Below are 12,500 nucleotides of genomic sequence, written 5' to 3'. Positions count from 1 at the left end.
CTGTAACTACAGACTGTAAATAAAGATGGACGACGCGTCTCCACTTCCTCCCTCTATCCAGAAAGGAAAGTAAAATGTCTCCGACACGAATGCTGCCATTTTGTGCTGGTGGTGTCATTTGGAGTCTCGACCAATCCCAAGTCAGGCTTGGCTGTCAATCATTGCGTCTCAGCCCGTTTTTATATCATCAAAAAACTAATTGAACCCAACTTATAAGAAACATGAACACATGAACAAACATCAGTGTTATAAGAACTACATAAACTGACAAACACCATGTTTGACAAAGATTTATGTAGCGTCTACTTAGATTTGTTATACTTGGTCCATGTCCCACCTGCTAACATGGAGGAGGCGGGGTTTATGACCCTTACTGCAGGCAGCCACCGGGGCCATTGGGACACTTCACTTTGAGTAACCATCATGTCTATGGTGTCCATTAGATTAAAGCAGAGTTTATAGGACCAAACCCTGTGAGTCACTGTGACTCAACTTGTGTTTGGTGATGTTGAACACTGAGTCACAGCAGAGATTTACAATATTATGGTTATGGTTGTACTGGGCTGAATTACACCTGAGCTTCATTTCTGGATAGAGGGAGGATCTGTAGACACATTGTCTCACACTGTAAATGTAAATCCTGTCGTGGGAAACCATGAGCTTTCATGCACTGAGCCACCATTTATTACTTTGTGATAATTTTCCGCCCTGATTTTTGTGTTAGGACCCAAAAAGTGGGACCTGAAGCTTCACAAAGTAACTTCATAAAAGATCCTGATGTTGCTGCGTCTGCAGTTTGAGCTTCTGGCCTGAATTTTGGCTGCAAAGACTTAACGTCTCAGAGTAAATCAGAATAAACACAGGATCAATAAAACAATCATAAATCTCACTTCTTAATAAATCAAGTGCTCTGGCTTTGGGTGCAAAAGATTTATTGCTGAGTCAGAATATTCTACCGTACCTGGAACGTTTTACAATTTCTGTTTCCGCACCGTCGCTGCTGCTGCTTCACCTCAGAGAACGTGTTTTTCAAAAAGTTTGATTTGCTCAGAGAAAAGACAGATGAACACGCCGCCTCCTTCATGGGCCACAGAGGTTGAGCTCAGATGAAATGTGCTCATCTATGGAGGATTTCTGTGAAGTTGGTCACTTGCCGGCCGACGCCATCATCTCTCTGAAAAACAGTTCAGCTCTCGATGCTCGGGATTGAAAGGAAGCGTTTGTCGGCCGTGTTTGAAAGATGTGATGTTCATGACATAACCTTTTTCCTGCAATTTGATTGGTTGGCAGAGGCGTTCAACCGTGAGGCCTCATTCTAGTTATTTATGTTTTTTATGACTTTTCATCGCTCTCTCTCTCTCTCTCTCTCTCTCTCTCTCTCTCTCTCTCTCTCTCTCTCTCTCTCGCTCTGTGTAGCGGTTAGCCTCGATCGGCCTGGATGCCAAGAACACAGTGTGTATCTGGGAGTGGAAGCGAGGAAAGATCCTGGCTACAGCCACCGGACACTCGGACAGGGTGAGTGAGTGTGTGTGTGTGGGTGTGTGTGTGTGTGTGTGTGTGTGTGTGTGTGTGTGTGTGTGTGTGTTACACTGACTGTATGTGTGTGTCTGTGTGTGTTACACTGACTGTATGCGTGTGCTTTATCGTCTCTCCTGCCCTCCAGATCTTCGACGTCTGCTGGGATCCGTTTCAACAAAACCGTCTGGTGAGCTGCGGGGTCAAACACATCAAGGTAACACACAATGGACACACAAACAAACTCATACATGCAAACTCCCGATGTCCATTTCACTTCAGAACGTTCAGAGCTTGAACTGCTCTTGTGAGCTTAAGATTAAACTGATGAGATCTTCAATACTTTGGATCCGTTCAGTTCCTGACTTTGGATAATTTGGGGATGAACTCAGTTACCTTAGCAATGGGTGTGAATGGTCTGAATTTGCAGCTGAGGCTCATGGGTATTGTAGTATTTAGAGCTACCCACTAACATACAATTTCAACTCAACGACCTTACTGAGCATGTTGACGTCCTCATCTCTCTCTGCCATAGTTCTGGTCTCTGTGTGGAAACTCTCTCACCGCGAAGCGAGGGATTTTCGGGAAGACGGGCGACCTGCAGACCATCCTGTGCGTGGCGTCTGCTAAAGATGACCTCACGTACTCTGGGGCGCTCAACGGGGACATTTATGTCTGGAAGGGACTCAGCCTGATACGAACTGTTCAGGCGGCTCACGGGGTGAGACTCAAACCTGCTGAGGGGTCATGACACAGGAGAGCTATTACCAATACTGACATGTCTGTGAGAGACTAATATCGCTCCTGTCTCTGTGTGTGTGTGTGTGTGTGTGTGTGTGTGTGTGTGTGTGTGTGTGTGTGTGTGTGTGTGTGTGTGTGTGTGTGTGTGTGTGTGTGTGTGTGTGTGTGTGTGTGTGTGTGTGTGTGTGTGTGTGTGTGTGTGTGTGTGTGTGTGTTTACAGGCCGGAATCTTCAGCATGTATTTCTGTGAGGAGGGTTTCGCCACAGGAGGCAGAGACGGCTGCATCCGACTGTGGGATGTCGACTTTAAACCAATCACCAAGATCGACCTGCGAGAGGCGGAGCAAGGCTACAAAGGTACGCCCCCAACCGGACGATGTCACACCAGACAAACACTAATATGACAAGTTATTTGAAAGGTTCATATTAATTTAGTAAATGAATCATGTTCACTCAGTGTTTCTGTCTCAGGTGGAAGAAGACATGTCTTCAGTGTTTTCATTCTTCCTTGTTCACTTCTAAACTATGACGCACAATGAGGTTTTCAGAGACAGGTCGCAGATTGGAGGTGGAGATAAAAACCATTCATCCATTTTGTGGAGGACGGACAGAGAAGTGTGTCGGACAAAGACATGGACTTTAAAATCACCATCCGTGAAAGACCTTTACAAAAGCACAGCTCTCTCCTGTTAATGAGATGTGTGGCCTTTCAGTCTCTATAACCTCTAACAGACTCTGACCTGCTGTTTAAACCTTAATGTCAATCCGTGTTTATTAGTCATTTTCTAACTTTGAGGAATCAGTAGTTAAAGTTTTCTGATTTGAGAGTCTGAACCAAGATTCATGTGTTTGCTCCATAGTTTAATTTGATCTGGTTAGTTTTGTTTTCACGTTCAAGCAAGTGTCAGCGTTGTGTTGTCTGCCAGAAGAATCGTGATTTGTATCCATATTAAAGTCACATTTTTATGATACACCTTTTAGATCTTTTGGAGAAGAGAATGAAAAGGAGAGAAAAAGGTCATTTATAGAAATAGTCTTTTGTCAGTGGAAGGTTTTGAAGCCTCACTCTCCTTTTGAAAAAGTGCAGAGGAAGTGGGGGCCTGAATTATTCACCTTCTTCTGAGTCTGTCGTCCTCTCTCTGGATTGACCTGATTTTCATGTCCCTTTTCTGAAAAGTGTTTCTGGAGAAGTTTTTACAAAACAAGTGGAGCAGAGAAGTAAAAGTTTGTCATCTTGTGTCTTCACCTGGAGAAAGGAACCATTCTAATTTTGTAAAATGGCGGAGAGGGTGAGTGTTTGAACCACTCACTGCTAAATGTCACTCAGCAGCAGGAGATTTGTTCCTTTGGGAAAAGAGGGGTGAACCCCCGTCTCTTTTATACTTGCCCTCTAGGAAGAGTTCTGAGGAGAAAGTTAGAAAAGAAAAGACGAAATGAGGGAGGTAACATATTTATCTTCTCTGCTCCCAGTTGGAGTTTGGGGGTGGTGTCATTTTGGGGAAGTTAGAGATTCAACTTCTCAAAGTGTTTTAGTGTCGCTGTTTAAATTGATGACTCATATTATTTAATAAAAGTATTTTTTGTCATATTAAGCATAAGAATTTTGTGCCATCTGCTGCTCTACCCAGGCTGCTGACTAACAAACACATGCACAAGGTTGAAATAATAACCTCAGCAGAGCTAATAAAAAGATTCTCTTTGAGAAAATGACCATAATTAAGTCACTCTCATGCTGTTGACTGATATTTCTCCTCACTAATCGTTAGAAGCTGAAAACTGATTGAACGACACCCGGCAGAATATTAAAAAGCAGAGTGAGAACCATCTGTGAGGTTTTGAAGTGATTTGTTAGTGTGAATTTTTCTCTTGGCTATTAGAATATTAGAAAACCTCCCCCCTCTTCTCTCACAGTAATGAGCACTTATCCTGTGTTTATACAAAAATCCTCCAATTATTTCCAATTTGCTTCATAAACTCATGTGTTATCAGGTTGTTGGGGCTCGTGAGCCTCCAGGGACGAGTTCCTAACAAAGTTACAGGAAACATCACACGCTGAGTCATGGCATCAGCGACAGCAGACGCTCTAATTGGCGCGTGCTGCGCTGCTGAACCGCTCTGCTAATTAGGTTTTATATTCTTCGGGAACAGGAGTGTTTTAAAGCTGGAAGGTACCGAGAACAACTTGTGAATTTCATTATAACAACCAGCCTGACAGAGTTCAAATGTGATGTTCCTGCTCTCTCTCCCTTTCTCTTTCATATCTGAACTAAGAACCTGCAGGTGAAGCTTAAAGCAGAGCGACAGAATATCTTTGAACAGTGGTTGTATTAAACATTGGGACTTTCTAATGGTTTATGGTTTATCAGACTCCACTGTTTTCAATCTCTGCAGAAATACAGACAACAGTTAATGTGATTCTTCAGCTGCCTCAGACAAATCAAGTGGGAGCCTTCCAAACATCTACTGCACACCAGAGAATTTTCATTTATTAAATCATTTTAAAAACCTTTGAGACCAGAGACAGACCAGCCTTGGATCGCAACGCCCCCACATTTGTCGTGAAAAGTGAATCAAACACAGAGTCTCGCTGAATATCCTCCAGTGTGGGGCCAGCTACAGTGTGTGAGCACTCGTGAATTAGCAAGAAACAAGAGCTTTTTTTAAAGACAAAAACAGTGAGAAGCTTGATGCTGTTCAATTCAAGTGAATTTCCTGCAGGATCACGCCTCCTGTACGTATTTAGCTGTGAACCTCAGTGTAGCTCAGGACAGTGGAGGTCAGTGTAAAGATTCACACTGATATTTCCAGCTCATTACCTGAGTTAATGAATCTGAGACGCCTCCTCGTCAATACTCATCGATCGGATGTCGTCTGTCCACGTCTCTGTTTCCTGCCCTGTCTCCTTCTTTTTCTCCAGTCTTTTTACAGCTGGATTTGATCTCCTCCGATCAATAACTTCTTCTCTTCGTCTCTTTTCCTCCCTCCGGCTTCTTTTCTGCTCCGATTTTTGTCCCCCTTTTTCATCCTGTCATTTATTTATGTCCCAACATTAACATGATGTTCCACCATGAGCCTCCGGGACATCTTCAACGCTTCTTGTCATGAATTTTGATAAAGAGCTGAGTGAACTCAACTCGAGGGATTCTTCCAAAAATGTCCCCTCATTCTTTCTAGTGATGCTAGTGATTCCAGCTGTCTGAAACTTCTCCCTTAGGTGTTAAACAACCTGGAGGACCATATAATCCCTTAAAAGACCACTAGAAATGTTTTGAAGGACAAAAAAACTCATAAAGAATTGCAAAAACCTTCTAGAGGGTTGGCTACGACGTCGTCAATGACCTTTCAAACCTCCAAAAGATGCTAGAAACTCCTAGACGACCTCTAGAACCTTCTCACTGACCATCGCATCCATAATCTCTGAAAGGACCAATTTGTAAAGTGTCTTTTTTTACTGCCAAACTCAAACTGTTCTTTCTCCTCCTCCTCTTCCTCGTCCAGATCTGTCTATTCGCAGCGTCTGCTGGCGAGCCGACCGGATCCTGGCAGGAACGCAGGACAGCGAGATCTTTGAGGCGAGGAAGAAACGAAATAATGGTGAGCAACAAAAACACATTTTTAGAGTTTAGACTGATAATGTTTCTGTGTGTGTCCAGGTGATGGTGAGGGACCGGGACAAGCCGCTGCTGATCATGCAGGGACACAGCGAGGGCGAGCTCTGGGCGCTGGACGTTCACCCCAAAAAACCTCTGGCTGTCACCGGCAGCGACGACCGCTCCGTCAGGTTAGGACAGGTTAACAGGACGGCTGCATTACAAGGCCAGGGTCCTGCACAAGTTCTGAGAATATCACCAAACAGAGACACAAATTGAAGAGTGTGTGTGTGTGTGTATCAGGTTGTGGAGTTTGGTGGATCATGCCCTTATCGCTCGCTGTAACATGGAGGAGGCGGTGCGGAGTGTGGCGTTCAGCGTGGACGGATCCCAGCTGGCTCTGGGTATGAAGGACGGATCCTTCACTGTGCTGAGAGTCAGGTAACACACCCACACTCACACACACACACACACACACACACACACACACACACACACACACACACACACACACACACACACACACACACACACACACACTTCACTGAATTGATTTGATATTTCTCTCCTCTGTGTGTCTCAGAGACATGACGGAGGTCGTTCACATCAAAGACAGGAAGGAGGTGATACACGAGATGAAGTTTTCTCCAGACGGAGCGTATATCGCTGTCGGCTCCAACGACGGACTGGTGGACATCTATGCCGTCGCACAGAGATACAAGAAGGTCAGGCATTATTTAGATGTTAAAACTTTTTATTCTCAGATGTAATGTGACCACACAAGTACAGAAACTCTGTTGTAACCGTCCTCTGTGTTTCCACCTGTCCGTCTGCCTGCAGGTGGGAGAATGCTGTAAATCCTCCAGTTTCATAACTCACCTGGACTGGACTCTGGACAGCAAGATCCTGCAGAGCAACGACGGAGCTGGAGAACGACTCTTCTACCGGATGCCAAGTGAGTTTCTGCACTCAGTTTGGTTTGAATTAGTTATTTCTCGATATAAAAACGGGCTGAGACATCTTGAGTGACAGTTGAGACTGGCTCGTGACTATCTAAACATGTGTATCCTGTGGAACCTCGATACTGGGGCTCCACTCAATTCAAATGTGCACCGTGCACATTTCCTCTGCTCGACTTCATCTGTTAAGCATGATTATCATTGATAAAAATGTGCGAATAGACGTTTTGTTATCATCGTCGTCAGGAGATAAACGAGTGGATTTTGATTCATGTAAAATGAAAAAGATGCTGCTCTTATCTTCTCTCTCCTCTCTCCTCTCTCCTCTCTCCTCTCTCCTCTCTCCCTCCAACAGTGGGGAAGCACATTGTCAGTAAGGAGGAGGTCAAAGGTCAACGCTGGGCATCGTGGAGTGGCGTCCTGGGCTCAGAGGTCTGTGGCATCTGGCCTAAATACTCAGATCTAACCCAGATCAATGCCGTGGACGCCAATCACTCTGCCGCCGTGCTGGTTGCCGGAGACGACCTCGGCCTTGTGAAGCTCTTCCGCTTCCCCTGTCTGAAGAAAGGTTTCAGTCTCATCTTTCTCTCCGTCTCTTTCTTTCTCTTTTCATCAGCTTCGTTGTTAAAATTTGACTCGTCCTTTTCTCCAAGGAGCCAAATTCAAGAAGTACATCGGCCACTCTGCCCACGTGACCAACGTCCGCTGGTCACATGACCTGCAGTGGGTGCTGACCACAGGTGGGGCCGACCACGCCCTCTTCCAGTGGAGGTTTCTGCCCGAGTCAGTGATGAACGGAGGACAGGACGTCAACATACAAGGTAGGTTTTTCATAGGAGTGTTCACATTAGAGGGTTTGTGGTGATTAGATTAACGCTGTTTATAGTTTTTATAATTGTAGTTACAGTTTATTTGATCTGGTTAAACTGAACTTGCCCGTCCTCTGCAGAGAGTCATGGAGACTCCAACAGCGAGGAGTCCGACAGCGACGTGTCGGACGTCCCGGAGCTCGACTCAGACATTGAGCAGGAAACACAGATCCACTACGACCGACAGGTACGAGCTGCTGGTTTGATCTTTGGCCTCTGAGCAAGGCACCAAACCCTCCGCTGCTCCCAAGTGTTTTTTACAGAATGTTTGTACCGCAGAGTGGTTTTATTTTTTTAACACACGCTGCTTCATATCAGCTCCTCGTTTTTTTATTCCCATCAGCTTGAGAGCAGCAGGGCTCTGCGTGGTTGCCATGGTGATCGTGAAACACGCCTTATCTCCAGCGCCAGCCGCTGCCTGGCTCCAGTCCCTGTGACTACAGTCAGTCTGGCTGTGTCGCAACAATGTGCTGTTTGGAGATAGAGCTCAGAGTGTGTGTGTGTGTGTGTGTGTGTGTGTGTGTGTGTGTGTGTGTGTGTGTGTGTGTGTGTGTGTGTGTGTGTGTGTGTGTGTGTGTGTGTGTGTGTGTGTGTGTGTGTGTGTGTGTGTTTGAGTTTAATTGAACAGGAGAACATGGATTTGTTTACTGTTGTTATTGCATGTTCATATACTTGTCCTCCCTTTCTTCCCTCCACTCACTCCATTCTCACAAATCCTTCTTCTTGTTTCCTTCTCTTCAGTTTCCTCCTCTCGTCTTTTTGTCTCCTTCATTCACTCGTTCTGTGTTTACTCCTCCGTGCCCTCACACAGCGGCTGGAGGCATCATGTTTCAGTCTTGTTCGCCCGTCCCATTCTTGTGAACATCTTATCTCAAAATCGCCTTGAGGATGTTTGTTGCAAACGTTCACCTGGACCGGGAGATGAACTGTGTCGATTTGGGAGGTGGCTGCATATTAATGTGTGTAATATGTCAGGAACACTTGAAGGGACTGAAACTGCACTGGTTGTGTGTGGAGACAGCCGCTGCGTGGCAATACTAGTTATATTGTTATTTTGATCTTTAAACATAAGTAAAGGATCCAAGTATTTCTTCTAACCTGAAATGTTAAAAAATAGGTGTTTATCTTCAGCCTCCAGTGTTTGACTCACACTCACACAGGAGGAAGAATAAGAAGAGGAAAAATATGTTTTGAATAATTAGAGAAAATATTTGAAAAATGCAGGGCGTGCCAGTCCCAGTTACATGGTCTGTAGTTGACAGCATTGATCCACCACGATGCTCCAGAAATATGCAGTTCTGTAAGTGGAGCGCTGCCAATCCTAAACCTCCTGGGAGCGAAAGTCTCTCCATGTGAAACTCCCAGACGACTGAAACACGCCGACTCACTCTCAGCAGAATAATTTGCATGAACAATGAGCAGGCGAAATGCTGCAGAGAGTGTTCAGAGAAGAGAAGCAGAGAAACGTGTGGACAGAGATGACTTCATTTTGAGGTTATGGAGAAATTATTTTTTGACTTTTGAAATTTAAAAATGGAGAAGATCGATGTTGAAATGTCAAGCTATGAAAATGTAGTAATTTCCATATTCTTTGTCATGGTTGTGTGCATGTGTGTGTACGTGTGTGTGTGTGTGTGTGTGTGTGTGTGTGTGTGTGTGTGTGTGTGTGTGTGTGTGTGTGTGTGTGTGTGTGTGTGTGTGTTGGTGCAGGTGTACAAGGAGGACCTGCCTCAGTTGCGGCAGCAGAGCAGAGAGAAGAAGCAGCAGGTCGGATCTCTGAAGAGGCAGCGAGGACCGGACCAGGGCCTCCGGCTGCAGTTCGTTCACGGGTAACACCAGTTTGTTTGTGCCTCTTTATAAACGTGATGACAGTGACGTGTTGGTGTTGTGTCTGAATAAGTAGCCGGTGATCTTATGAGATCAGACATCTCTCATATACACATAGAGGCTGCAGCAACACAGGTTTATAAAGATGGACAACGTGCTCACAAATTAAGCTCAAATATCTCAGATACGTGCTTTGATCATTATTTTCTAATTACACTTGACACAGCCCACCCTGTTGTGATTGGTGAACCACTTCCAGCACATGTAGGAAACCTCGGCCTCTGCTCTCTCTCTCTCTCTCTCTCTCGTGCAGGTACCGTGGTTATGACTGCAGGAACAACTTGTTCTACACTCAGGGTGGGGAGGTGCTGTATCATGTGGCGGCGGTGGGCGTGGTCTACAACCGGCAGCTGCACAGCCAGCGCTTCTACCTCGGCCACGACGACGACATCCTCAGCCTCAGCATCCACCCGCTGAAGGACTACGCTGCTACAGGACAGGTGCGCACACACACACACACACACACACACACACACACACACACACACACACACACACACACACACACACACACACACACACACACACAAACAAGCACGTGCACACAAGAACAAACACATACATACACTGGTGCAATTTCTAAGATAATTAGAAAAATAAAGATGTGACAAAAACGAGACAGAATTGGCTCAGGAACAGTTATTCAGATTTACTCAGGTTTGTCGGTTTAACAGAATCTGATCAGAAACACAACATGCAGAAAATAAAACCCTGTAATGTGTGTGGTGCAGGTGGGACGAGATCCAGCCGTCCATGTGTGGGACATCCAGACCATGAAGTGCCTCTCGTTACTGAAGGGATTTCACCAGAGAGGAGTGTGCGCTCTGGACTTCTCAGGTATCTACCGTGTGTGTGACTTGCAGGAGAATAATGTGTACATAGTTCAGTAGGTGGTAAATACAGAGTGATTTGTGTGTGTGTGACCCTGTTGACACCAGGTATCAACATCTGTCCCTTTGAGATCTGATCGATCAGACCACATGTGGAGGTGCGAGGGCCCCGATCATCAGCTGTAATATTACATCTGATATCTGTGTTCCTCCTGCAGCTGATGGAAAGAGTCTGGTGTCGGTGGGAGTCGATGACGGACACTCGATCGTCATCTGGGACTGGAAGAGAGGAGAGAAACTCGCCACTGCCAGGTGCAGCCTGGTGTTAGAAATGAATCAACACGTCCACTCGCTCACTGTGACATTTTCCTGTTGTATTCTCACATGAACGCACTCGACGTACACAGACGTTTACCTGTGTCTCTCTGTCTGCAGGGGTCATAAGGAGAAGATATTTGTGGTGAAGTGTAACCCCCTGCTGATGGACAAACTGGTCACCGTGGGAATCAAACACATCAAGTTCTGGCAGCACGCAGGTAAAACTGCAGGAGAGAACCCTGGTTCAGTCAAACGTAGAGGACACTCATTAAAGTTACTGCAACAACGTAAAGTTTGACCTGAGGATGTTAACGGGACTGGAAGTTCCTAATAGCGATTTAAAATGGGTTGAGTTCTCTTTAATTGGCTGTTTTACAGACACAACATTTGTTTCTGGTGCTTTTCTCGCCGTTTGTGCTACATTTAATTCCCCAGTTCACCATTAAGTTATTTATACTCTATCGTCCTCTGCTGACCTTTCCCTGCTGCAGCAGCCGGTGTCCCAAAAGAGACAATTAAAGTTTAAATGAATCTAATGTGAAACATTCATTTGTGAAAGTCTGTGACCTCGAGTTGTGAGTCACAATAACTTTGTCCAATCTAATGACACACACACATGATACGCTCAGTATTTTTTTTTATTCATTGGGATTCACACTTTCATCTTCTACAAATAAATGTGTTTAAATCGGCTTTGAAGGGATGGAATAATGATCCTCTTACAACAGCAGAATTGTGAAGTTTGTGATCTTGACCTTTGACCTTTAACCACCTAAATCTAATCAGTTAATCCGTCCAAGTGAACATTTGTACCAAATTTGAAAGGATTCTCTCGAGGGGTTCTTAAGGTAACGTGTTCACAAAGTAAAGGGGATTTTGTGAGGTCACAGTGAGTTGTACTTTTGTCTCCTGGGACATTGATCAGCGATCAGCTCGTCTAATTGAGCACCTCCACCTCTGTCCTCCAGGTGGCGGTCTGACCTCCAGGCGTGGTGTGTTCAGGAGCGTCAGTCGGCTGGAGACCATGATGTCGGTGTGCTACGGCCGCACCGAGGCGCTGGTGTTCACCGGAGCCGCCACCGGAGACGTTTACATCTGGAAGGAGCCGCTGCTGATGAAAACTGTGAAAGCTCACGATGGACCGGTGTTCGCCATGTTCTCCCTGGACAAGGTGTGTGTCTGTATTAATTTTAGAACTTTTATCATTTATTACACTTTATTGACTTACATAACCTTTAGGCTGAGGTTAAGCAGATTTTAGAGATTTGAAGCATTTGAAGATTCTCACACAGAAAATACCCTGTAGACAGTGGAAGAGCATTTATATTGTAGAAAGTTTATTTCACACAATTTACACAATGGTTGAGATAATGAGGTGTAAACACAGTGTTGTGCAAACATCTGAGTCCACGTCCTCAGCTGGCGAATCTGTTTTCTGACTCAACAAACTCTTAATTCATTTTCCACACGGTGAAAAGAGCTGAAAATGTCCTCGCTCTTGTTTCACAGACACATTTTGATTAACGATCACGAACTGATCTCTGACAGAGACGTCGTTCACATGGAAAGTGAAGCAGCAGCAGAATGTGATGAATGAAATCAGCTCCGAGACGATTGATTGCAGGAGAGTGAGGCTGATTTCAGTCAGATCAAATTACAGACTCACCCTGGATTACATGCTGCATCGTTTCCTGTGTGTTGACCAATCACGAGTCAGTCTCAGCTGTCAATCATGATGTCTGAGCTCGTTTTTTTAATTAAATTAAATTTAAACTAAACTGATCAGAAACA

The 12,500-nt window shown here is 45.1% G+C and overlaps 1 protein-coding gene across 6 annotated transcripts in view; it reads left to right on the top strand.

The window, feature by feature from the left end:
• The window catches only part of LOC117776030 (echinoderm microtubule-associated protein-like 6), a 36,634-nt gene that overhangs the window by 11,304 nt on the left and 12,830 nt on the right, over nucleotides 1–12,500 (top strand). For all 6 annotated transcript variants that reach the window (XM_034609716.1, XM_034609715.1, XM_034609713.1 and 3 more), the window contains exons 3-20: nucleotides 1,417–1,515; nucleotides 1,664–1,732; nucleotides 2,051–2,236; nucleotides 2,478–2,613; nucleotides 5,755–5,828; nucleotides 5,910–6,037; nucleotides 6,150–6,287; nucleotides 6,430–6,571; nucleotides 6,687–6,801; nucleotides 7,161–7,373; nucleotides 7,459–7,626; nucleotides 7,755–7,861; nucleotides 9,385–9,503; nucleotides 9,815–10,001; nucleotides 10,293–10,398; nucleotides 10,610–10,703; nucleotides 10,827–10,927; nucleotides 11,678–11,880. In XM_034609716.1, coding sequence (XP_034465607.1) covers nucleotides 1,417–1,515; nucleotides 1,664–1,732; nucleotides 2,051–2,236; nucleotides 2,478–2,613; nucleotides 5,755–5,828; nucleotides 5,910–6,037; nucleotides 6,150–6,287; nucleotides 6,430–6,571; nucleotides 6,687–6,801; nucleotides 7,161–7,373; nucleotides 7,459–7,626; nucleotides 7,755–7,861; nucleotides 9,385–9,503; nucleotides 9,815–10,001; nucleotides 10,293–10,398; nucleotides 10,610–10,703; nucleotides 10,827–10,927; nucleotides 11,678–11,880 — 2,385 coding nt within the window. The remainder of the gene's footprint in view (nucleotides 1–1,416; nucleotides 1,516–1,663; nucleotides 1,733–2,050; nucleotides 2,237–2,477; nucleotides 2,614–5,754; nucleotides 5,829–5,909; nucleotides 6,038–6,149; nucleotides 6,288–6,429; nucleotides 6,572–6,686; nucleotides 6,802–7,160; nucleotides 7,374–7,458; nucleotides 7,627–7,754; nucleotides 7,862–9,384; nucleotides 9,504–9,814; nucleotides 10,002–10,292; nucleotides 10,399–10,609; nucleotides 10,704–10,826; nucleotides 10,928–11,677; nucleotides 11,881–12,500) is intronic.

The sequence above is a fragment of the Hippoglossus hippoglossus genome, chromosome 15, assembly GCF_009819705.1.
Source record: "Hippoglossus hippoglossus isolate fHipHip1 chromosome 15, fHipHip1.pri, whole genome shotgun sequence".
NCBI lineage: Eukaryota > Metazoa > Chordata > Actinopteri > Pleuronectiformes > Pleuronectidae > Hippoglossus > Hippoglossus hippoglossus.
Note: the sequence above shows the minus strand (reverse complement) of the source record. Positions and strands in the feature narration are given on the sequence as shown.